Consider the following 27,580-nt stretch of genomic DNA (forward strand, 5'->3'; position numbering starts at 1 on the left):
TATGCAGCACACACGCACCTCTGGGATGATCTAAACACCTTTTGTCTGCACATTCTGCGTGTCATTTACAGATCTCTATCACTGCACCAATTATATTCACATATTTGATTTAGTAGTTTGGTTCCCTCTCTAGACCACAGACTGTCCTGGGCAAGGAGCATGTCTTAATCACCTTTGAGCAACAGCTAGCACTGTTGGTTCCTGAAAATGTTCAATAACATTTGGTTGAATGAAAATAATTATGCATAAAAGCTAGGCAATTTTTGATTTGGAAAGAAAGATTGGACTAAAATATTTATTCATTCACCAAACTTTTTTAGCAATTATTATGCTGCTATATCTGAGACATTTTGCTCTGTGTTGGGATTAGATAAACAAATGGAAGATACAATTAGAACAATCTTCCTCACAGGCTGGTGAGGAAGACCCACAGTGAGCCAATTGTTATAGTAAGAGTGTTGTGATTTTTATTGTTATGGTTTCTTTTTAATTTGGTATGGAGGTCCTCTTGAAAGTGACCATAAGCCAAGGAGAGTTCTGACCAGGAGAAAGTTAGGTTCAGGTCTGTTAGTCAGGTGAGAAACAACAAAGAGGTGAACCCCAAACGCATAAAATGGAAGAAATTTATTACTTACTGGTCCCAGTGAGATTAGGGGTGCCAACAGGAGACCAAGTCTGGAGGCAGCAGAGAGCTCAACTAGTAGGTGGAGCATGAAGGAGAAAGAGAGGGCCTGTAGGACCATGCCTTTAATAAGGCCCGTGAGCATCATCTCTTGGCTAAACAAAACGTGTGAAGGGGGAACTTACTAACTCGATGCTGGTGTTGACCATTAGGTTTTATCATGGTCAGCAGCTGTGGGGGGGTGTTTGGTTTGGAGTCAGTGAGACGAGGACCAACTGGGCTACATCACAAATAACCACACAGGGACGGCAAGTTTTAATTAGCCAAAAGTGATGGGGTACAACTGGGTTTCAAATAACTTATGTCAGGCCTAAAATAGACACTTAGGCAGCATCTGAAACAAATTTATGACAAAGAAGGACATGAAAACTCCGAGGAGTGGGTTTGCTTAACCTTTTAGAGTATGAATTGGTAGGGGTGGGCTAGTGGCCAGGGCTGAGAGGGGGAAATGAGGGATGGCTTTTCAGAAGACATGATAATTAGTCATTACCCAGGCACCAATGTATAAAATGCTAAAATCTTAATGGGTGTCAAATTAGTATAACTATCAAAAATCTTCAAAATGCAAATACTCCCACCCAAAGTCCTTGTTCAAGGACTTTTCCAAAAGACACTACCAGAAAGGTACCCAAAGATTTGTTTAGGACTTTCTTTATAGCATTGAGAAGACAAAAATATCTGAAACAAACATTTCTAAAAACAGTGTTTAATTAAGAAAAAATATAGTATTCATATAGTGAAAATTATGCATCCATTCAAAACAACGCACTAGAAGATTTTTCAGTAATATGAGGGATACCTCTAGATATGTTGCAGAATGTAAAAAGTAGGTAAGCTAACAGTGGGTTCAATGTGGTTCAATTTTTGTAAAAAACAAAATGTGTGATAAGCAAGAAACATTTATATTTGTAAATATATTTTTAGGAAAAGAGTAGAAAGCATGGAGAAAGTGTATACGGCATTTGGGAAACTACAAAGATACAAACATCTAGATACTCTGCTCTAGATGCTCCTACTGTCGCTGGGTCCACCCCACCCTTAGTCCTCCTTTCCAGAGGCCATGGACCTACCACCTTTCAAAGCTCTTCTTTTCCCCAAGGTGAAAGGCCCCACCTTCAACCCCTTTCTCAACTGTGAGGCTTTGACTCCCATCGCGGGGTGGCCACCTGGTCATGACGCCAACCAGGTCCCCTGCGAGTACATGGTGCAGCTGGAAGAGTGGCCTTGGAGCCCACCCCAGTGCAATGCACCCCAGAAGAGTCCCTCCCTCACCAGGGTTACAGCTACTCAACTGCACCTGTGTCCTTGCCAGCCTTCCATGGCTGCAGAGCCACCGGGTATTGCACTTGGACCTCAAACCCTTCAAGTGTCATGCCTGAGGCAAGGACTTCAAGTGCTCCAGCCAAACTACACATCTGTCCACAGTGCTCACATGGCTGCCAGGCAGCCATGAAGCTGATGGAGTAAGTGTGCCTCCACTAAATTCAAGACCCTGCTTACACTGCTCTTCTCCGGGCCACACGGCTGTCCCACATGGCACCTAGTTCTGCTGAGGTTACTGTCTTATTCTGGCCCTCAGGTTCCCCATCTATCCAAAGGGAGAAGGATCCTTCCTTTCTTCCCTCCTTTCTAGCTGTGTCACGGAGACCAGGGAGTTGCCTTCTCTGGGCCTGTGGAACGGGTAGATTGGAGGAGAGGCAGAGAACACAGGCCTGGGAGCCAGTCAGAACTAGGGTCCCATCCAGCTGTGCTGTGTGAGCTTTTCCAAATGGCATAACATCTCTGTGCCATGGTTTCCTGCTCTCCCAAGTAGTGAACAGTTGTCCAGAAGAAAGAGATGACAAAAGAGCATGGCATGGTCTGTTTCATTTCTGTTTCCCACCTATTTGGTCTACTATTCCCACCTTTTGCTCAATAAACATTGTACACTCCAAAATAAACAAACAAAAGCAAACCAAAGAAACACATAAACAATCTTTCTAGAATACAGGGGAAATAAAGCTAAAGCTATGATTTTGGTGGGGCCTGCTTATGCCGTGCTTGAAGATGTTGGGGAACCACCAACTTAGCACAATTAACACAATCAGAACTTTATTTCAGAATGATCACCTTCCTCCAGGTCTTGAGATAACAAATACAAGGTGTGACTGGGATAAAGTTGCCAGATAAATATAGGACATCCAATTAAATTGGAATTTCAGATAAATAATGAATATTATTTAAGTATATGCTGTTGTTATCTGAAATGCCAATTTAATTGAGCACTTGTGTTCTTATTTGCTAAATCTGGCAACTGTAGCTTGGGGACAAATGCATAGGGCTTTAGGGCTGGAATGTGAGGAAAATATGCAAAGTAGAAGGCCTGGTCCTCTGCTGAGAGGGAGGGGATGGTGGCATGGTGGTTGTGGTTGGGGGGAGGATTTGGGATGAGTGAAGAAAATGTGGAAATCCTGTTGGTCCATGGCCAGAGCCTGATGATGTGATGGTTGTCAGTATGTTAGGACACCACTCTGTACAGGGATTGATGATCTAGCAAGGCTAAACAGTTGGTGAACAGCTTCGAGAGGGGGATAAACTTTTCTTCTGACATCTGATTGGCTATTGATTCCTACTTCTTTATGTAGTGATTGTGTTGGAAAACTAAAGGTCTGGTTCTTTTCCTCGTCCTCCTTTGATTTTTGTAAGCTAATGACCTTCTGAAAAAATTGAGAAAATTGCCGTTGAAATAAGCACGAAGAAGAAAAGAGTGATCATCCATTTTTAGATGTGTTTACAGGCTGTATGACTCAGTGCTGCTTCTGTTAAGAGCACTGAGTATGTGGTCTTTTTTGGTACTGAGAGGCAAACACAGGAAACTTGTGGTCTATGCTGCTATCAGTGAATGATAAAACTCTATTGAAGTAGAGAGGGTCTGACTGTACATTCCAAGTGTTTTGCATATGGAGTCCTCTCCTCTCTCAGCTTGACTTTGTCCAGCCTCTTTAGATCTTGTTAGGAATATTTCACTTATTCAATATTCTATGTTTTCAAATAATCTACCACAGACTTCTTTGGAACTGAGAACTGGTTGTGAAAATAATAAATGTGTTTGATTTATAGAAACTCAGGTCAAACAACCAGATGTTTCTTTGGTGGACCATCCCTAGTTGTTCAATCAACAGCATTTGTGGTGACAAAGGAAATTTTCTCCTTATAAGCTTTATTTCTAGAGATAAGTGCTCTGGGCTTAACTGGAACAGTTCCAAAGAGAAAAAAATATTCAGTACTATTCTAAAAGGGAAAAGAAGAATCGAGTATTTTGTCATTCAGGGGAACTAACTAAACATTTCTGTATTTACTAAAGTATTTTGGCAAGGCAGACTTTGTCTCAATTTGTGTCATAGTCATATCATGAGTCAGAGAATGATTTCATTGATCTGCCCCACGCTTCAGTCTTTCAATGCCTCCATTGATTAGGTAACTGAGATTGTTGTGTGGGAGGAATATCATGACAGTGAAAATGAATGTTCTTTTAAAGTGTAATTAAAAAACACTGCTTGAAGAGATTTTGGGTGTCAAGGAAATTCAAAAACTTTATTCACTAATATGAAGCATTCTCAGCTTTGATTTACTCCTATGCTCATCTAGGTGAATGGAAGGTAGCTCTCCTGGTCACAGATGCTTCTGAGATTAATGGGGAAACCAATTCTTGAGAGGTTACGTGGTACCTTATAGGAAAGAATTTGAAGACATCTGGGATTCCATGCAAGGCCCTGGATACTTAGAAAGTAGCTCCTGGGGAAAGACTTGCCTTGCACGTTACCATGGAAATAGCCTAGGGGTTTCGAACAGGGCAGAACTGGGTTCACATCATACCTACTCTGTGGAGTTCATTACTTATCCTCTTTTGATTCTGCAGTTTCTCATTTGTAAAATGGGGATAAAACCATTTAGAATTATTTGCTCAATATAATTATTGTAAAGAATAAAAGGAGGTAATGTCTTCAAAAAGGGTTGGTAAGATACCTGATACATAGAAATTGCTTAACAATTGTCTATTGCTTTTCTCTGAAGGAGAGATAAGGAGATTTGGTGGAGGCGGTGAGTGTTTTCTCATCAATATGTCTGCTTGAAGGTACAGTTATGGCTACTGGCTTTTCTGTAACTCAGGGGAGAAATCTGCTGTAATGTTACCCAGGAAGAGGTGGGATGTACCAAAATATAGCCACAGGAGGAAATGCGATTGGCTGGTGGTTAGGAGTATACGCTTTAGACAGACTGATCTGTGTTCTAATACTGGCTCTGCCACTTTTTAACTGTGTGTCTTTGAGTAAGTTGTTCAACCTCTCTGACCCTGTTTTCCTGAATGTAAAGTAGACATAATGATACTTACAGGGTGAGCAATAGTTTGCTTGGTTTGCTTGGTCAACCTACTTCCTTCATTCTCTAAGACCTGATTCCCATTTCTTGAGGGAGGGCTCTTGTGGCCATGCTTGTTCCACATGTTTCCTTGTTCCCTTGCTTCCCACAGATACAGGGGCGGGGAAGGGGTACCTGACTTAGGAGGACCCAACCCATTGGCTGGGCTGACACAATCAGCTTCTCTCTCCTGTGGGAAGACTGAATTGGTGTGATGAATATAAAGTGCCCAGACTGTAATGAGGGTTCAGTAGTTTTAAAACCCAAAGTAAAGACCATTTCCTGGCATCTGCTCTTTGACTTACAAAATTTCTGCCCACAGTAACTGTAATTTGGATAGTTATTACAAACCTAATAGGCAGTGCAGGCGAGAATTTTCCCCAGGTTTTGGAGTGACAGCTCAAACCAAGAGAAGGATGACATTCCTATCTTTAAATCCCTTTCATGCCAGGGACATTTCTGAATGAAGCATGTATCAAACAGTTTTTTTCTGGAAAAGCCTAACAATTCTCATGCTAGAAAATTTAATGTCATGGTCCAAGTTTAGATAGATTCAGACCTAAGACTGCTTATTTTTAACAAGTTCAACTGGAAAACAGTGAAGGTGAAATACCATTTTTAACCATGTCTTTTTCTCATGTGCACCCTCTGAGACTACAGCTTTAGCCTCTGGAATGACTGTTTACTTATCCTGTCCTTAACAGGTTCAGCTCATTAAATGTAGCAAAACTTATTTGATAAGGATTACATCTCATTTTTCTCATTAAACTAAAACAGGCACCATTGTAGGGAAAAGGTAGGGGGTTTCAGCTCCTGTGATCTTACAGGTCTCCAAGAAAGGAAAGCCTCTGCTTAAACAATAAACACACAAGGAAATTCTTCCCTATTTTGGTATTAATCTCAACTATCAACCAATACATTGAAGACAGGATTTTTACCCATCTATGCACTTTTTTATCTTCCACAGTGTTATTTTCTTTTCAACTTTTTATGCCATGGAAATATTGTTTTCTTTTCTCTCTTTGTTAGACAAACCCAAAGGTCATTTTAATTTTTTTTTATAGTTTTCAAACTAATTGAATTTTGTTTGCTGAATGTACAGATGTGTCCCCCGCCCCCACCCCCCAGAGCAGAAAATTCTCTTTCTCTCTCTCTGTCTCTCTCTTTCCTAAAACAGAAAGTTTCCTAGTTTGGAATCAGCCAACAGTGTGATTAATGCACCTCAGAGATCCTGTGAAGTTTTCACATATGCTGAAGGATTCTGCAATGTCTTTGGGATATCAATAAGGACTTCGGGTAAAATATCATTCCTTTAGTGCTGTGCACTACACCAGAGAGTCACTTAGTCATAGCACAGTAACACCCCTACAAACACTGTCCCTTAATTTGCATATATGTGTATAAATACATATGTGTGTGTGTCTGTGTGTGTGTGTGTGTGTGTGTATGTATATGTATTCTGCAACCAGCAAAGAATAATCCAGGTTTCTTTTCAAAAGGAGCAACCAGTTCAAATGCACAGCTGGGTATGCCAGAAAACACATAATTAGACAAATTGGATTTAAGAGTTACATAAGGTCTCAACTGAGCCAGTGAATAAGAAGCTGAATGAAAGGTTGTGATTGCTGCTCTGGTGCCTGGAAAGAACAGAATATGTGGATATGTGTGTTTTGGGCAAATAAAAGGCAATTACTGGGAGTTATGGAGTGTAGTTGGCATTCTGTGAGAGTTAGGCTATAGAATGTTTCACAGTGGGCTGTGCCGGGGAATAAAATGTTATCTATGGCTAAAAGGAAGAGTTTGTTAGAGGAGATGTGCCTAAAAGGAAGAGGTTTGGTAAATACTATTTTGGAGTTATATTTAGGAAAAAATAAACGGCAGCAGAAAAATTATAAATATGCAATTTTTCAATAGGCTATAAAAAGACTTAGAGAATTTTAAGTACAAAAGGATACGTTACATATTATTATTTCTCTTTCCAGCCAAGGCAGGTATATTCTGGACCTTTCTAGCCAAGGCAGGTATATTCTGGAGCAGATAATAAGCAGAGTCTACAGTTTCAGAAATTTTCACTAAGAATACTCAAAGCAATGACTAAATATTGAAGATAAGTCCCTTCATAGAATTAAGAAGCTAAAACTAAATTACCAGTTTTTCCTATTTGCAAATAATCTTATTTGCAAATTTGTCTCAAGGCAACTGAATGAAAAGTAGATATTCTTCTCTCTCGATAATATCCCTGAAATAAATGGGACAAAAAAGCAATTGTCTGAGAGAGTCCTATTTTCTTAAAGAAAACATCCTGGATTAATTGACAAAAGTACCTATTAGTCCCCACGACACCAATGCTTATAGCATTTGGGGCTTGTCTCTCAGTGAGCAATTTAAATCTGTATCTATAAAATCCTTGCCAATAATACTAATAACTTCTTGTCTATTGATGCTGTCTCACCATTAAAATCTCTATTAGGAATCTCATGTTTGGTTTGATATACTTTACAAAAAATGTTTTGAACATCTCTAGTTTGCAAAGTACATGTTATAGACAGTGGCAAATACAAAGATGAACAATGAGTCCCTTCCCTCAAATTTATAATCTAGTGAGAGACAGAAATATAACAGTGTAATAAACAGGGTGTGTTGTTGGCAACTTTTCCATGTAGTTGGTAGCTGTGCATCAGGATTTTTCTTTTATTTTGATGGTTAAGAAAATTATTTTGAAGAAGTATATTTTGCTGGTGTTACTATTTGAAGTGCATTTTGCTTGTGTTATTGAAAGGGATGTTCTTTTATGTCACAGGTATGTCTGTGCAACCATCACACTGTTTACTATTATGATAAAGTATTATACAATACTTTTAAACTGGTGATCAAATAATTCTGCATCATGATGGGCACTGTAGTTGGCAAAATGTACTGATCATAAATCAAATTGAGACCCTTAATGGAAATAAAAAAAAAAAACTATGTAATCTGATGAGGACCAAGTAGATTCTCATGTTTGACAAACCTTTAAATTCTTCTCAACAGATGTCTATCGAGTTATCAAATTGCAAATGTCATGTTTGGAGAAGAGCTCCCTCCCCCCATTTGTTTCTCTATGGGGAAGAGTTTTGAAGTACACTTGCTAGGGGTGCTGCCACAGAGAGTCCAAGGGGAACAGAGCGTGGAAGAACAAATGTGATCACAGTGTAGTTAGCTTCTGCTTTTTAGTCTAAAACTCTCTTCCAGAGAGAGAAAGTTGTCTCACACATTCTAAAAGCTTTCAAAAATGCCAAAGAGGGCAGGTGAAATTAGTATAAGTTTCCCTAAGTTAAATAAAGCTCTTCATCCTTGAGCTGGTATTTCAATACACCCCTGAAACAGAGAAGGGTATTTGCTGTTCAATGAGTGTTCATTGAATTAAGGTACTTTATACACTTCCCCATGCCAGCCCCCATCAGTGCTTCCCTCCTTCTAATGGCAGAGAACAGAGAACTGCATTAAGTAAAATACATTCATCTGGTTTGATCTTTAATAATTTTAGAATATTATGTCTGAATTCAGGATCCATTAAGACATAAAAACAAATAATGCGAATAAAAGAAACAATCATTTGGAGGAACACCCATTTACGATTAAAAATCATAGCTCATTCTGTGGTGTGCTTCCTACTTTAGTCTCTACCAAGATGAGTAATGCTAGACATAGGTGAATACTTGCTATTGTGTTAGGACCAAAGAGCTCTTAGTTTTGATCTGATAAAACTTTCCTCTAAACTTGAGTATTTATAGACAGAATTCCTGGTTTGTAAAACCAAATTCAATGTTGATCTTGTCTGAGGGACTAGGAATAAGAACAAAAACACACGCAAGTAAGGAAGTAGAGACTTACTGTATCACGTTGCCTGTTATCTTTCCCTGATATTATCAAGAAGTAGTTCCATGTCAATAGTAACAACAAAACCAGCGGTATCATGTAGAGCTCAAAGTTCCAGACAACAAAGAGAAAGAGCTGGAGGAGAGAGAGGAGAGAAGAGATGAGTCAACACTGAATTTCATTAAATGGACTCTTATTTATATGCCACTTCAAAATACCACAAAGCTAAATGCTTTAGAACGGCAAGATTTATCTTGAAAACAAAGCCTGGGGAACTTGCTAGGCATTTTTCTAAAAGCACAACTGACCCCTGGAAAGTCACCGTTAAGATTTTTAATTTGTTTAATTTCTGTTAAGGAAAAACTGGTATCATTACATTGTCAAAGAGACAATTTTAATTTTTCTCCTCCAGTGAAATTATTGTTAGGTTGGACAAAATAAAAAAAAAAAAAAGGCAGCAAAATGAGCTTCACGACGTTGTCAGAAATAGCTCGGTCTGTCTGCCTGAATGATAAAAAATGAATCACTATTTAATATCAGGGACTTTTTTTAAAAAAAAAATCTCACTTGGATAATACAATGTAACAAGTATAATAAGCAGATGAAAATACCAAGTCTACACCAACAGCCCCAAAGTTTTCATATAATGAAAAAAGCATTGCTGCCAACAAGCGTAAAAAAAAAAGTTGGTTTAATGTGTAGCATTACCATAGAAATCAAATAGCTATTGAAAGAAAATTTTGTAAAAGTAAATTTAAAAATGCCTATGTTTTTTTTTTCTAATGTGATCTACTTCTCTAAGTATATAAATTTTTTCATTGTAAGACAAATGTTAGATTAAGAACTCAGGGTGGCAGATGGAGCCATTCTAAGAGCATTTACATTGTAAAACAACATAAAACGTTGAATATAAGGTGTGACTCACTCCCGCCTCCCTACCAGACTCCTGTAATGCTGGACAGATCATGTAAATTCTCTGGGCCTGTGGCTCCTGCTGTCAAATTAAGGTAATGTTCAGTCAGGTGGTATTTAAGAGCTGGATTCCACTCCTGATTCTAACACTAACTAGCCACATAACCTTTCAGCAACTTATATATCCTCTCTTCAAGTTCTTCCTGTAAAACGGGGATAATAGGAGTATTTACCTATAGTTGTGAGAATTGAATAATTAAAATGTGTTCAGGATTTAACACACTTCTTGGCACCCAGTAATTGTGCAAAAACAAAAACCATTATTGTGTAAATGTTATTAATACCTTACAAAACTCAGAACGATAACTAATTATTGACTAGGGTCCTTAGGTAACACAAATTCTAATACTGCAAGCTAGAAAGTCCTCTGACTGCTAAGATTTAGCTGAACCATGGCATAACTGGGAATTTCAGCTAGCTGCTTGGGTAACACAAACATCTTGCCTCTGATAGGTCAGGAGTTTTATGGGCAGTGCTGGAAGGATACGCATGTCACACAAAGCAGCATGGGCCATGTGCAGTCTGCTTAACAAATCTTGGTCAAGCCTATACCCTATTTAAATGGCAGAGAAAATTAAGCCATGTGGAGTGATAGAGAGACTCCTGGCCTTAGAAAGTCACTTGCCTCAGTGTCTTCATATCTCGACAGAGGGCTATATACCTGATGACTTTTAACATACCTTCCCTAATATTTAAAATAACTTCATGACTTTACTGTATCATCCGTTTTTTTTAATGTGACATTAAATTTTGAAAATTGTATGTATTTTACTGAATTCTTTGATATGCATAACCCAAATGGACACCAAAAAAGCACAAATAACAGTTAATAATCCAACAAATGAATTTTGGAGAGATTACATGATAACTATAGATTCAAGAATAAGAAAAACTCCATATATCACAATGCATGAAACATGAGCCATATCTTTTCTTTTTCTACTAGAAAAGTAGTAAGATTTCCAGAAAAATAAAATATTTTCATTTCACTTTTGAAATTTATAAAATATGTACAAAGATGATATAAATTATAATTGATGGTTATGATTATTAAAATGCATTTTTTATAAAGATAGTTGTTTTTTCAGGAAGTGAATTAAGGTAAATTTGACAGATATCAACACATGTAAAAGAGAAAATTGTTTTTGGCTACAGTCCGTATTAATTCTTTACACATTAATTTGTAACGTTTAGGCAGTCACTAGAATATAAGTTTCCTAAGGGTAGAGACTTTTTGTTCACTGTTTTACCACAGAGCCTGGAATAGTACAGGGCATAGTAAATGCTCAATAAGTAAATATTTACTACATTAAGGAATAGACACTGGGGTCCCAAGTCAATCAACAGAAGTCTATTTAATTATTTGTTTTAGTAAAAGTACTACAGATCCACAACAAGAAACCAAGTGACTTCAGGAAAATGCATCCAGAGTTACAACCTGGATGCTATTAGCAAATTTCTCTTGCTGACACATAAGTTTACCTTTGTACTTCTTCTAGACAAGATTCTCTTTCCATCCTGGCTACACGGTCATGAACTGCTTTGCATATTATGGTCTGATCACAGTCTTTCCTCTTGGACCTTCCTACATGTTTACCTTTTCTGAAGGTATTCATTTCACTCAATGTGTTCTAGCTTCATGGATGAAATTCAGATTATTCCATTGCTAAATATGACCACTTATAATTTTTAACCTATTGAGCAGATATATTTTCCCTTGTAATGTCCATGGATTGGTGTTAGAGTTCTAGTATTATCCAGAAAAAACTTCCTTGGAATGTCCATATATTAGTGTTAGTTATACGCCTGGCATTACATAGAAAAAACTTTTTAGATGCTAATCTTGCAAGTAATCAAGACAAGGTATGGTTTCTGGGCACTTCCCCATTGTAGACATTTTCCTCTAACCACATACAAATCAATACATCAATAGCTTTCTTAAAAGATAGCACTCAGAACTGCCACAGCACTTCTCATGAATACCTATGGCGTTTACATGTCCTAACAACATGGGCACCAGAACATGGGTTGGGGAAAGATGTAGAAGAGAGAGACAAAGGAAGAAATCACATTAATGTAGGTATCCTGAGGATGGAAAAATTATCCCCTCTCCTATTGTGTGTTCTTTAAAAATCTAATATTTGAGAAATTGAGTAAGGAGCTCCAACTGTTGAAAATACCTTTTAAAAAAACAACCAACCAACCAACCAAACAAACAGTAAGCTTTGAACAAACTCTAAATACAAAAACATTTATTTTTTAACACCTAAATGAAAATTAGAAAAGATTTTAAAAAATGAATACGGATTAACAATCAGAATGTATTTATTGAACACTTACTATATGCTATGAAGTACGGGGTGTTCAAAAGTAGAACAAATGGTCTCTGGACTCAGATTGCTAAGAACTAAGAGAAAAAGCAATCACTCACTATAGTATTGGAGATGATTCTAATTCTTGTTAGCTGGTGAGGGTCCTCTGATAAAGAGAGCCCTTGAAGGAAAAAAGGAGTTTGTTAGCTCATTCACTCCACACTGAAGCCTCTTCCCTCCTTCTTGGGCGAGGATTGATCCTCTCCTCTTTCCCACAAAAAAAAAAAAAAAAAAAACCTGAGGTAACACAAAAGGCTGGGCCTTCAGTGTCCCACTAGGGCAGTAGGAGAAAGGAGAAGGCAGCTGCGAGTGATCCAAGGAAGGCCACGACAGTGCAGGATCTGTCCTTGGTCCTGATTGTACTTTTTCACATGTTTTGGGGTGGGGAGGAAGAGAGATATAATAATGGGTTACAATGGGATGCAAAAAGAAATCAATGAATAAAAAAAAAATCACTGACACATTCACAGAATACAAATATTAATATAAACCATAAAGGGTCTAGCATTTGTCATGACTCCTCCTTCCAGAGCCCCTTTTTGCCTGTGTGGGAGATGGAAAGAGGACCTGAAGAGTCTAGAGTTGTTCAATGTTACATTAGGTGATAGGAACTCTCACAAATGCATGCAGGGTGTTAACTCCTTTGACTCCATCACAACAGCACCGTTTCCTTATTTTTCCTCTCTCTCTCTCTGTCACTTAGTGTCTTCAGCTTTTGCCTTCACTGCCCCCACCTGCCACTTTTAATAAGGAAACTTAGACTATCTACATTTCAGTCTCGTGGAATCCATGCCCTATCCCAAACAAAACAGCTAGTCCTACATTAGTTATCCCTGCTCATTAGAGACTATAACTATTCCAAAAATTTCGTCGTTTCCTTTTAAAAAATCACTAAATGAGTGCTGTGATTTATAACCAAAATTCTATAGCAGAAGAACTGCATGGGGCACTAGTCAAATGATAATAAGTACATACAACCTCCTTCATTAGGAAAAGGATATTGAAAGTTTTACCCACTATCCTGGATGTTAGAAGCTCTCTGGTAACTGGCTTTGGACTGTCAGCCACCAGCATGGGATCCCTCAAGGAGCTGCTAAGGTGTGGTATAGTGGAAACAGAAGGTCCCTCACTGTGTGACCTTGGGTGAGTTACTAGATATCTCTTAGTCTTCTCATCTGAAAAGTAGAAATTAAACTATTTACTTTGCAGATTTACATTCCAGAAATGGAATTATCCCAGTGGTTCACACCAATAAAATGTTCAACAAGCATGAGGTGTTATTAAAAGGAAGAATAGATTGGCTCATACTGCATACAATTTTTTGGCCCTTCTTATAGCTTATCACTTTCCCTATACCACCCTAGAATCTATAGCTAATTATTGTTTCAAGTGTAAGAGCTATGTTAAAGAAGCCATACTAACCAGAGTCAGAAGAGATGATGAAATGAGTGCCATTTTCAGTATTTTTATATTTAAATATACATATATTTATAATTATTAAATATTACTTAATTATGTAATTAAATTAAAAATATAAATATATTTAAACATAAAATAATGTGGCAATTGTATGCAGTAATGACCCGAATTTGTCCATGTCTCCCTGTATCCATGCCTTTTGTAATACTTTCCCACACTGACACTGAGATTAGGTACATGTTTTGGTCAAAGGCAGAGTAGCAAATAGGAGAAAAACAGGGGCTTAAAAAACTATGTGGCATAGTTGTCTTTATCACCCTCACTGAAAGCCAGACAGCACCCAAAGTAAAGCTACCAACTGAGCAGAAGCTGACTGAAGATGCAAGCGTGAGCCCAGCTGAGAGACGTGCCCAGCCTCATCCAAGCTGCTGACCCACAGAATCATCACTAAATAAATGGTAGCTGCTTTAAACTACTAACTGCGGAGTGGTTTGTAATACAGCAAAAACTAACTGAGACACATTATTCTCTCTTCAAGAAGACAATGTGGTATGGTAAAATGTGGTCTGGACCAGAAGCCTGAAGAAGTAATTTTTGTTCCATTTCTGTTATTTGATCATCATAGAACCTAGGGCAATCAGTTATTCTTTTTTCTTTTAGCCTATTACCTATAAAATGGAGGTGGTAACACCAGCCTATTTCATGAGTTGGCTGTGGGGAGCAAGTGATGAAATACATGTGAAAATGCTTCATCACAAACTACTATATTGTCAGTATCAATTTAATGCTTTTCATATTTAAAATTATTTATAAGAAAATTACACAGACTTTAAAAACTTGTACTCCAAGATAAGTTAATATGATAACTGCTCTTTGAGCAGTTATAGAAGATGGGTGATGTTCTTTAGAGTGATTTGGGTGTGGTGGGGGAGGGAGGAGTTTGTTGGTGAAAAATCATAAGTGTTAAACAGAGGGTTTGAGTTATAATTTTTACTAATAATCAAACAAATCAAGATTTTTACAGATACTCGTTACTACTAGTAAATGGAATTTGCATACATTGCAGATTTTGTGAACTCTGGAGTTAAAACAATTTGGTTTAAAATGTTAACAATTTTTAGAAACCTCATGCCCCTAGATTTGAAAGAAAAGCTTGTTGTGAACTAGCAGTTTTATGAATGTCAATTCCTATTCATAATCTTCTTTCATTTTCAAGTCCAAATACCTTCTATTTAAATCAACATTATCTTGCCTATGATATTAGCATCAATATCATAAAATGCAATCCTTTAGTATTTATTTGGGTCAGGCATTAAAAGCATTCTAAATGTTAATCATAAATACTCAGAATGGGTTTTTTGAAAAGTTTTAATTTCTGAAAAGTAAACAACTTACTTTGTCCTAACAAGTATCTTATATCATATTGCACAGACTGAACTTTAAGAAAAAAGTCCTGAGAAGTAGACTGGGAAGGCAGAGACTATTATTAATACTCCCCTTTCACAAATGAGGAAATCGAGGCTCGGGAGTTTGAGACACATCTAAGGACACCTTCTACCTAGTGGCAGAGCCAGACCTTCTGCTTCCTATTCCAGGGTGCTTTTTGCATAAAGTTCCACTGACTCTAAGGTGAAGAATTTTAGAGTGAATGTTGATGCTTTGAAGGTATCATTATTTAGGGCCTGAGTATTCAATTTGTAGATTTTCTACATTTCTCTTTTCCCCTTGCTCTGGGATAACTACTTTTACATCAGTACAAAGAAATGGAATGCTACTTCTCCGGTGTTCTGGTAAAGGTTTGGTACGGCAAAGAGGTCAAAAACTAATGGTGGAAATGAGGTTTGGAGAGCCCATTTCATTCTTCCTTTTTCTCACCATCTCTCATGGCTCTGAATAATCAAAAGTTGGCTATTCACAAGGTTTCTATTAAGTGGGGTTTTCTTCTGTCCAAAATTGTTTAGAAGAGGTTAGCAAGGTGGCTCTAAAGGCAAAGACTGGAAACTGAATGAACCAATTACATTTTTACAGACAAAAAAAAAGCCTTACTTTTTCACATGAAGATTAAACAAACAAAAAAATGCTGTCTGCTGAGAAGCTAAGTGAAGGTGGGACAAGACTTTTCCCTCATATTAAACAAGGCAAATTATATGAAGGAGAGAGACCGATTCAAAATTTTAAGATTTTATAGCAGCACCATTTCTTAGGAAGTGCAAGACGTGCGTGATTTTTATTTCTTTGAGCCCAGGGTTTTAAGAGTCCCGGGCAGGACTGGGCCATGTGAATCCCATCAATTGATGCTCTCATTGAAGCGCAGTGGAAGATGCCTGTGTGCAATGATCATTCAGTGCCACACATGACAGTATCCCTAGGGGAGCCCACTTCAAAAAAATCATTTAAGTTGGAATATTGAATATCCTATTCTTTTGCAAACTACAGTATATTTTAAAAAGAAATCTCATCCAAAATGATTAACACTTCCTACTGTTCAGGAAAAAAGCCTGCCCTTTCAGACTAACAGCTGTGGATCATTAGCTCTCCAGTGATGAGATGTGTTTGATGAGTATTTTTCTTTCTAATTAAGAGATGAGATTCTCTATTTGACTGTCTCTTCAGAAAGAAGGGAAGAAAAAATTTTCTGCCTACATGGAAAGGCCATCTCCTACAAAACAATTAATTATTTCACAGTCCTTTTAGAAAATCCTTTTCCTTCCTAATTTTAATTCATTTTTTTTTTCTTAAACGTAACACACATTTATACTCAGGCCTTCACAGTATTAACCCATTTTTTACCCAACCTTCATCCCCTAATGTTTTCCTGTTTGTTTCATCATTCAACAATGTCTATTTCAGATAGAATAGAATGAAGAGAGGTGCAGAAAGTGCATATGTGCTTACAAGAGTTCATCCAGAAGGACTTTTTTGGGTCCCAACAAAGAACATTTGGCATGAGAATATTCTGATATGAGAGTAGCCTCAAATTAGAAAGATAATACATAAGATATGCCTTTTGAGGAACTAGGCAACGCTTGAAAGAAAAAAAAAGCAAGGTGCTTAGCAATATATAAAAACTGGTTATGGTAATGAATCCTTAATAGGAAACTATTTCACCTGTACCAATGATGGCCTTAAAGAAGAGAGCTGGATAATGCAAAGTGGGACCTAAAATGTGCTGTTTTTCTTTTTGAAAAAGCCATCATCAGAGTTGGCAAGGAGGTAAAATTCCTGCATTAAAAACTTGATTCAAGAGTATAGTCAGAAGCCAATGAAAGCACTATTTGTGATTTAATCCCACCAATTGCCACCTTAAATCCTTTTTGGCACAAGAAAAGAAAGGAGGAATGGAAGAAAGGAGCGTCAACTTGCAAACATTTAGGTGCTGAGCTGCCACTTCCCCAGGGCACATTTTGAAATATGTAGGGATATTTTTAGTTGTCACAATCACTAGGGTGGGAGAAGGGGAGACACTGGCATTTAGCGGGTGGGGCCAGGGGTGTGAATCACTGAGAGATTTGTGTGACGGGCTCACCCAATGAAGAATTTTCCTGCCCAAAATGCTAACAGCACACCTCTTTAAAAACATTGCTTGTTTCTCACATAGACAATAGAATATTCTACAATTAGAAAAGAAGAAACTCTACATATATATATTATGTATACATTTATACACACACACACATGTATACACAGGAAAAGGCTAGATATAGTTCCTAGGTGATCACATGAATCATGACTTCAGGATTTAGAGTTGGTAGCAGAGAAAAAAACTGTACTTACTCATAACCATTTGCACTAGATTCCCTTTATTAAAGTTTAATATTTCTTAAAAATATGCCTAAAGAGCTGGAGATGAACCCCCCATGCCCATTTACTCTCGCTTGACTTGTCAGGCTCCACCACGTCATCAGAGTCCTCAGAACCTAGTCTTCTGGGAAAGGAGTGGTTTTGCCTTGATTTAAATAGCCAGATGGTGTCACCACCTGTTCTAGGGGCTTTTATTTCTAGTTGGTTCCAATAAAGCTTTTTGTACCACCTCTATTCAAAAGGGGCGGAAGATAGGCAAAGTGAGCGTAATTAATTCCTAGCACAATGATAGCCTTTCCAAGGTGGTTTTAAACGCTCCTAGTTACATACTATAATTTAGTTTGTTTATTTACTGAAGTTGTTGAAAAAACTTTGTTTATCCAGACTTACTTAGACTAATAAATACATATCTGAAAGTTCCAGTTCTTTATTTTGTGAAGTTGTACACTGCGTTTTTGAAGTTGCTATCTGAAACTTAAAGTCAATAACCTTAGTATATTAATGCTTTTTTGAAAAACATAGCTTGACTCCATCTATTAAAGAAGCAAGTGTGACAACTAGACAGGACTCATTTGAAGATGTGCTAATACAACCCACAGAAACACCTACTGAAGAATCTCCACAACAAAATGGACCAAAACAACCTCAGAAATGGTGCCATCAACTAATCATAGCATAATGCAGGCTACTTTCCTTGATGGAGATATTATATCAATAGAACCTGCCAGCCAGAAGGCTAGGGAAGTTATTTATTTATTTAAATGGCTTTTTTTTTTCCAGCTTACAAGTTGCACTGATATTTTGTGTCATTTTTATCAAAGTCAGAGATGAAAGGCTCTGGCTTTGCTTTGAGAACACTGACAACTCCAAAATGTAAAGCCCAACTTGAGCATCATATCAACCACACATGAATAACTGATAAGAAATCCCAGCAGTGTTGTGAGTTTAATGTTAGTAAAAGTTTGGATGTAGAATGAAAGTGACAAATGCTTATAGATGCCTGGAGAATGTTGATTCTCAGAGGTCCCTTTCATGAGGAATTGGTCCTTTACCTGGTAGTTTGTGATGCCTACCACGGTACCAAACACAGTTGATGTTTTAATTGTAATAGATTTATCATTTATGGAAGTTTGGCTCATTCAAAATCAGGCTACATGCAAAGGCATTCTTGCAGATTACAGATCAACATATATTGTCCTAAAAAACCAAATATGGACAATTAAGAGGAACTAGTATTATTTGGCCTTTGAGGAGGTTGCTAGAATCAAGTAACAATCCGTGTAAAAAATACTGAAGGGCTACATCAAAGAAACATTTAAGAATGAGTCAGGCTACTAAGCTCATTGAAGCTTGCCTTTCCTTAGTGCCCCATTTTCCCAGGATCCAGAGGTTTCTGGAAGGACCCATGACTATCTCACTAGTGTAGGTAAAGAACATTCCATGCTTTGATTATTTTCTAAGTAAGAAAAAATAAGTGTTTTAATGTTGATTCTCAATTTGTTTTAGTTGTTCCTTTTTAATGCCTCCAGTGCCAATGAAAAAGGAATCTTTTTCATGATATTCTAGTCATTATACAATGTTCTGATATTCCTTTCTGTCTTTCAAGTTCTTAAACTATTGTTTAACAAAATCATTGGATTAAATGTGATCTTTTATTTAGGGATATTGTCACACAAATTTACCATTTCTATTTATTTTCTAGGTCTTTAGAAATACTGTCAAGATTTATTAAAGCTCATTAAACACAGTTACCTTTTAAATTTTTAAAGAAATCAATCTGTTATCATTACTACTTTTGAAATAAGTTTTTGATCAGTTCCCTTTTTGTGTATGTAAATGCTGTATCTAGACACACAAATCTTATACCAATGTTTGCTGATGTACAAAAATATAAAATTTTCCCTAAGCTTGAAATCTGGCTTTAAAGCTATCTCCATCATGAACAGGTACAATATTTAGGGCAACAGCTGGCACTTCAGTTGCTCATGGGGGGAAACTCCCTCTGTTCTATATACCGTGCCAGCAAATAGGATACCCAGCTATCTAACAAGCCAAACACATGTTAGTGAAGTCTGCGATACAAGTTACTTTAAAAATTAGTACTGCAGCTTTTATACTCCCAGTTCTAACTCACTGAACAGGAATGCCTTTAAAACAGCAGACAATCAATTATGGTAATTCCTTTTTTTACAGTAGCTGATGCGCAGAGTATAGCACTCTGCCAAGATTTGGGATATCTGGGACCATTCTGAGTTATTTCCACTCAAATTATTTCACTCAGACTTATCCAGCTTATCGCAAATATCTTTCCTGGGCTACTGATTTTTGATCTTTCTCTTTAATCCTTCATGATATAACCTTGCAGTTATTGTTGATTATTCTTTGTCCGGATTTAATATCTTCATTTCAATCTTAAAATCACAGAGTCAAAGTCAGAAAGCGTGTTTTTAAATTTTCACCCTCATAAATAGATTTAAGACCTAATAATATCATATATTTCAGCTATCGTTTACCAGCTTCTGAAACTTCATCTCCCATTCTGTCTTATAATTTTCTAATTTTCTCCTTCACTGGTCTCATTCCCCCAATCCCTCTGTTCTGGAAAAACTTCAAGAGTTATGTTTAGCAGCTCTAGCTATGTCTGAACATTTCTCTTTGCAATTCAAATAATCATCTGAGGCTGATTTTAACAGCCTTCTTTACTCCATTCCATCTTTTACCCTTGCTGCGTAATGTTTACTGATGAATGTCTTTCTCCCATTTCTTAACAGATCTAAGTGGTCTAGTTACTGCACGGGAAGCCTAAAGGTTTGAACACTAAGTATACATTTCTCTTGGCTATTTTCCACACCTCTAAACATTCTCTTAAATGCAACGGGGCTTCTGTTTCAATGGTAACAGAAGTTATCAGAGAACACTAGTTTAGACAGCAAGCAAGCCGAACTCCAACTGTTCAGACAGCCTGACTTTTACAGTAAAAGGAAAGGCCCTGGGCCAAGACCACTGAGATGAGCAGGTATTTTTAGTTCACTTGTAGGCCAGCTCTAATGTAATTCTGAAATGTTTTCTTCAAACCAAGCCCGACTTTTTCAGGGCTGTCCAAATCTGTTTTCTTTTATAGCAAGTACAAATTCTTGGAGCAAGGGAAGCATGCGTATCATTTGCAATGCTGCTGCATGTCTATGGTGTTGATGCCCGATGCCTCAAATTAGTCCGCAAAACAGATGAGCGCATTGTAATTAGCTCTTGTCAAACTGTTAGAAATACAAAAACCAATTCCGCTGTAATAAAAATTATGAAAAGGAAAAAATCTCTCATAGCATTTTCAGCCAAAATAGTTCCTGAAATGTCTGTAGTTTAGGATTCCAGAGTTCTAAAAGAAGGCCATTTCATTTTCAGAAAAGCTTTCACTTCATTGACATGGAGATGCTGAGATGTATTATCTTTCAGTCATTTTTGTTGTTGTATTTGATTGCCTATAAAACCTCATTTCTAAAAATGACCTGTCAGGAGTGGACATATTTTGTTGAGCCACACGCTACTGATGTACGATTCTCAACAAACATTTATACTTTTGAGTATTTTTTTAAATCAAAATTTTCTATACTTTTTAAAAATCAGTGTGTTACTATGATCAATTTTCCTGAATCACTAAACGCTGCATTCTATTTTTAAAAAGAGGATATTAAGCAGGCATTAATCATAGATTCAGATGTGATACCTTTGATGGCAAACTCTCAGATGATAATCATTGGTTTCTTGTTGACAATTTACTTGGATATTCATTGTTTAGGACAGTGACTCAAAAGACTACTTTGCTCAAATCTTTTAAATTATTCACAAGCTTTCGGAGGGTTCTGGAGCTCTCTGGAATTTAATGTACTCTCAAAGAAAAGTATGGGCTATTAATAGGTAGCTATTTTAAAAAGCAAATTTAAATGTTAACCAAAAGGTGGTACAGTTTGAGAATAGGTTATATATACAAAAACAAAAACAAAAACAACACTTCTACATGTCTTCAGAATTTTCCCAAAGATATATTCAGGTGTACTTGTAGGAATGAGCAAGATGGTGTAAAATGAAACTATCTTTAAAAGTAACAAAATTACAATATACATGAGTTAATATAAAGTCAGGTGCCATGGCATGTACCTGTAGTCCCAGCTACTTGGGAGGCTGAGGCAGGAGAATTACTGGAGCCCAGGAGTTTGAAGTTATAGTACACTATGATCACATCTTTGAATAGCCACTGCACTTTAGCCTGGGCAATTTTGTGAGACCTCATCTCTTAATAAAAAGAAGAAAGAAAAAGAGCTGGGCATGGTAATGCATGCCTGTAATCCCAGCTACTCGAGGAGGCTGAGGTAGGAGGCTCATTTGAGCCCAGGTGTTTGAGGCTGCAGTGAGCTATGATTGTGCCACTGCATGCTAGCCTGGGTGACAGAGCAAGACCCCATCTCTAAAAAAAGTAAATATGAAATGGATCATAGAACTAAAACCATAAAACCTCTAGAAGAAAACATAGAAGAAAATATTTGTGGCCTTGGGGTAGGCAAAGAATTCGTAGATACAACACCGAAAGCCTGATCTTTCTCTCTCTATATATATATATTAAATATAATTATTATAATATTTAATAAATATTACATATATGTATTTAATATATATTTAAGAATTGGGATTCATTAAAGTTAAAAATTTTGTGCTCCAAAAAGACACCATTAAAAAAGGTAAACCACACATTGAGAGAAAGTAATTGCAAATCATGTATCTGATAAAGGACTTGTATTCAGGCTGTATAAAAAACACTTAAAACTTAATATACAAAGGCAAAAACCCAATAAAAAATGAGCAAACATTTAAATAGACATTTCACAAAAGAAAGCATATGAATGGTGAATAAGCACATGAAAAGATGTTCACGTCATTAGTCACTGGGGAAATGTAAATTAAACCACAATGTGATACTACTTCACATCCACTATAGTGGCTATAATCAGGACAGAAAGTACTAAATGTTGGTGAAGATATGGAGAAACTAGAATCCTCATATGTATAAAAAGGTACAGCCACTTTGGAAAACATTCTGATAGTTTCTTAAAAAGGTAAACTTCCCACATGAGCCGTTAATTCCATTCCTAGGTATCTATCCAAGAGAAATGAAAACATATACCCACATAAAAATGTATACATGAATGTTAATAGCAGCATTATTCATGATGCCCTAAAAATGGAAATAATACAAATGTTTACCAATGGGATAATCAAAATGGGCTATATCTATACAATGGAATATAATTCAGCAATAAAATAAAGATACTACTGTCACATTGTATGTATTCAAAATGGACTCAAAATCATTACACTGAGTGAAAGAAGTCAGATGCAAAGGGCATAGTATATGATTCCATTTATATGAAATGTTCAGAAAAGGCCAACCACTAGAGATCAAAAGCAGATTAAGGGATGTCAGGGGCTGAAGGTGGAACAAGGAGTGCCTGTAATCCTTTAAGGTAATATTTGTACAACTCTGCAAATTTACGAAAAATCAGTAAATTACATACTTAAATGGGTGAATTTTATGGCACATAAATTATACTTCAGTGAAGTTTAAAATAAAAAGGGCTAAACTTTGGTGGAAGTAAATTTCAATACAAATAAATGAAAGAAACTAGGCTGAGGCAACAAATGGTAATGATATTGGGTGTATCTTGCCAATATGCTCAAAGTATTTAAAATGCTATTAATAGTTGATGACACTACCCACGTGATCATTCCTTGGACAGTTGCTCTGCATTTGAGTTCAGAGGAGTTCCACAAATGCTATTAAGAAATCGCTAAAGCAAATATCAGTATCAGTCTTGGCTAATTATAATTGAAATAGCACCCTATGGTGAGACTACTATGCAACTAGTTCTAAATTTCCATGAAAAATATGATCCATTTTGAAAAAAACTGAATTTCTCACTTTCTAAATAGAAATGGCTTAGAATTTTATAAAGAATGCTATGAAAACTCAGAGAAGATATGGAAAGAAATAGAAAAGGAAGGACGGATAGCCTCAACAAGCTAGAAGAAAAAAAATTAAAACAAAACAAAAACAAATCTTGGCACAAGAGAATGAGGATGGAGTACACAAGGTCACCTTCTCTGCCCAGAAGAAAGCACTACTGGATAAATATGACAATGTTTTCTTATTTTGTAATCAGGATGAGACACTCTTTTAATTTGGGCCTACCTAGAGTCTTAGGTTTTCATTTACATTCCTCAGTGATCTCTGTTACCAAGTTACCTGAAGACCTACCAGTAAATAAAACTTCTTACCCCCACCTTCATCCACAGGAAATATAGCAGGAAAAGATGTTAGGAGATATTTGTTTTATTTTTCCGGTCAGTAATGGTCAGCAGCTCCCTTTGGTTGGTTGGGTTTGTTTGTCTCTGTATATTACATCAAGAAAATAGAAATGAAACTGCTGAACACAGCATGATAAGTAAATGAAATCTGAAAACTGCTTCCAACTGTTTTAATGCAAGCACTTCTAGAACTCTAGGATAATCTTGTATCTTCCTATACTACTATAAAATATTTCTTAACTTTTTTTTCCACTCTAAAGCTTAACACACCTGTTTGTAAGTTAACTAAATTATATCAAGCATGGAAAAGCAGGTAAGCCCTGGCAGATTTCCCATTGTTTTTACAGCCATTTTCTCTATGTATCAATTGCTGCAATCTAAACTGGCTCCCTGTTCTGCCGTCAGCTGCTATAGAGCTATTCTATCTCCCGGGGAGACAGGTGTGGCTTTGTCCTCCAAGTGCACAACACTGGGCAGAATCCAGCTCTCCTTTCAGTGGCTCACTGTTGTGGCCACATTGCACTGCTTTCATTTACGTCTTTGCCTTTCAGACGTGTTTGATCACACTTCTGTCTAGAAGGGTTCATCGTGTTTCTCACTCTAATAAAGACTTAGTAGCAACTCTGGATTCAGTGTTTACTAGTGTAAGAAAGAGGTAGTAGCAATGTGTTTCCTCTTTTCTAGCTTTAGCTCCATCTTGAGGAGATGTGGAGAGGTATATGGCTTTTAAATACCTGTTAGAAAAGAACATTGGCTCAAGACTTGGTTTTGGTCTCACTGCAAATTAGAGCAAAGGTAAATGGATTGGAGTTGGTGACAAAGAGAGAGCAATATGCTACCTAAAAGCAAAACACACAAAATATCTATCATGCAATGCTCTGGATTGTCTATATAGCTTTGCTTTCCACTCCTTTACGCTGAGTTTATGCAAAATAAAGGGTAACTGGCATACAGATGGGGAGGAAAAGCCTAAAATGTATACCATGAAAAGGTAAAATAAAAAGGGCTAAATAATACTTTCTGATTTCTCCCATAAAATAAGCAAGCTTTTTTTATTTTCCTGTTGAGAAACTTCATGGATAATAAGAGCCATAAATTAGCTGAAACATTTATAGTGTTCAAGGTCAAATAGGTGTGTATAAATATGTTTGCCAAGTGGGTTATGGATATAACATATTTGTTTATATGGATATAAGATGTGTGTATATAAATTTATATCCTATCCATATCTATCTATACTTTTACCTATTCATCCCATGGGAAGTGTGTACCCACAAATATTAAATAATTATTTGTGGGACCCTCTCCTTCAACTGTAGAATGGAAATATCAATTAAATTATGTGAAAATTCATTAAATGCTGTTAATAAGCTTATCTCACTTTTAAGAAAATAATTTTACAGGGATTAATATGGTATTGTTAACATATTTATTTTATTATTTTGAAACCTAAATAGGAATTGAATATGAAGCTAGATATAAATAATTTTAATTAAATGAAATTATTACCATGGAGGATTAATTATATCTAAGCATTTCTATGTCCCAAAGGACCATTTAACTTTTTTCTCCTTTATTGTTTTTAATTATATTTTTATATATTTTATATTTGTATTTATATTGCAGACAGAAACATTGAGTTTTAGATGAGGCAAACATTTTCTAACACGTGCAGCAGTAATAATTTTTAATCTCTACTTCACAATCTTCTTTCCAAAAATAAGGTGCTAAAATTTGACATGATTTTAAACAATTTCTGTAGCCTCTCTTCAAGATCATATGAAAAGATCCTGAATATATATATTTATAGATGATTAAATGTAAAAGAGTATTCTTATATGATCTAAGGACCTCATTACTCTAAAAATTTCTCCCTCTCCATTTTTTAAAAAGATGATTTTTCTACTTTTTTCTCCTTTCCCATTTTAAGATCCATTCCATTTTAAAGATTGTTAAAGATAAAAGGTGTCAAAGATAAGAAATACTCTTGATAACTGGTACTGAAAACCTGTAACAGAGAAATCCTGCTGAAACCCTATCTTCTCACACCTTCGAAATTCACCCAGTGCCTTGGCACAGCTAACGTGTCCTATACAGAAAGAGTTGAAACTTGCTGCATCATAACCTTTGAACTCCACCGTCTTTTTGACAATTACAAGAGTCTTAGCCCCCTGATGTGCTGGTTACTGTAAAAAGTACAGTTCTGGTTCTTGAGGGATTTTTATTGTTGCTTTCATTATTGTTTCTTTTGTTATACTTCAACCGCAATTCTAAGAAAATTCTAGTTGTATGAGTCTGGCTTGATCTGCAACATAAGAAAAGTTAGTAGGGTGAAGGAGGGTGGGAATGTACCATGCCCTCCCAAAGATCAGTTAATCAGCTTATTATTTATATGTGGTGTTTCCTCTTCTCATCTAATTATTGGTTCAAACATATGATGATTATTGCCTTTATTAGGAACTGTTGGCCCATTTATCATCTATCTATTGTTGACATCTCTTATTACTTTGTTCAGCACCCTGATTTTCCTTGGGGAAACCCTCCCCCAGTTTTAATTGACGGTTTCTGGTAGGGCTGGTTCCACTTCTGGCTCTAGCTGGATGGATATTTGACCCAGACCTGGTTAAAGAGAGCATTACCTGGTCCTGGTTGTAGTAATTGATTCAAGGATGTCCAATCAGAACACTTGAGACTCAACTGTCAATCTTTGGAATTATTTAAAAAGAGAATCTCTCCTTTTTCCTGGCAAAAAGCTAGAATGTCAACCTGAAAGTTGAATTATTTGAGTCCCCAGAACCAGTTAAAAAAAAAAAAAAAAGACAATTTAAACATTTGATGTAATTTTTATAGTTTTAAAAAATTTTAATTCATCCATCATTCCTGGCCCCCATGAGACTGACTTAATTAGAATCTCTGGCAGTGGGACCTTGGAATCTGTATTTTTAGTCATTCTCTCAGTGTTTCAGGGGATCAGCTAATTTAGGGACCCATTATGAACATTCACCAAAGGGTCCCACTCTTTTCCAACACTATCAGCATTCCAGATGAGATTCACATAGTGCCCCAGAGGGCCATGGTTATTCTCCTGGTAGCTGTGTTGGCACCACCCTTTTTCTCCTGCAGTCCAGAAAGGAAAGAAATTACAATTATGTGGGAGAAACTTTAATAAAGGGAGGTCTTCTTTCTTCCTTCCTTCCTTCCTTCCTTTCTCTCTCTGTCTCTCTCTGTCTCTTTTTAGTACATAGAACTGGTTCAGAAGGATCTTCCTTCTTTCAATAGCCTCTTGGTAAATTAAAACTGTCTCTAATCTCATCTGTGTTTTGGAAAATGTGGGGCTTACCTTCCTGGTACCTGTTTGACTAGGACTGGTCAGACAGAATGATCAGATAAAATTTAATTTGAAAGAGAACACCAAAGATCTTACCAAATTCAATTTTTCTCATTGTCTTGGAAAATTCAGGTAATACACATAGAAGGAACCAAATTTGTCCATTAGAGCCTAGAACTTAGGCTAAGGAGTTGTTTTGGTGACATAGTTTCCTAAGCTGTAAATAGAGTGAGTGAGGGTGTAGATTTCCAGATCTCAATTGAATGGGTGGGTTTGTTTTCTCAGTTTCAAAAAACAAGAGACATTACTTCAAATTCATATTTCTGTGTTCCTGATTGGCTTCCAGTCCTACTCTGTAAAGTTGCTCAGAAAAGTTGAGATAAAATCTTCAGAGAT

The 27,580-nt window shown here is 36.6% G+C and overlaps 1 protein-coding gene across 14 annotated transcripts in view; it reads right to left on the minus strand.

Moving 5' to 3' along the window:
* MCTP1 (multiple C2 and transmembrane domain containing 1) overlaps positions 1–27,580 on the minus strand; it is a 488,669-nt gene that overhangs the window by 78,283 nt on the left and 382,806 nt on the right. For 10 of the 14 annotated variants that reach the window (XR_006738667.1, XM_045566489.1, XM_045566488.1 and 7 more), the window contains one exon: positions 8,954–9,073. The exons of the other annotated variants lie outside the window; for them this stretch is intronic. Coding sequence is in view for 9 of the 10 variants with exons in the window: in XM_045566489.1 (XP_045422445.1) it covers positions 8,954–9,073 (120 nt within the window). In the remaining variant the exon portion in view is untranslated. The remainder of the gene's footprint in view (positions 1–8,953; positions 9,074–27,580) is intronic. 14 annotated transcript variants of the gene reach the window in all.

Source organism: Lemur catta, chromosome 12 (genome assembly GCF_020740605.2).
Source record: "Lemur catta isolate mLemCat1 chromosome 12, mLemCat1.pri, whole genome shotgun sequence".
Taxonomy (NCBI): domain Eukaryota; kingdom Metazoa; phylum Chordata; class Mammalia; order Primates; family Lemuridae; genus Lemur; species Lemur catta.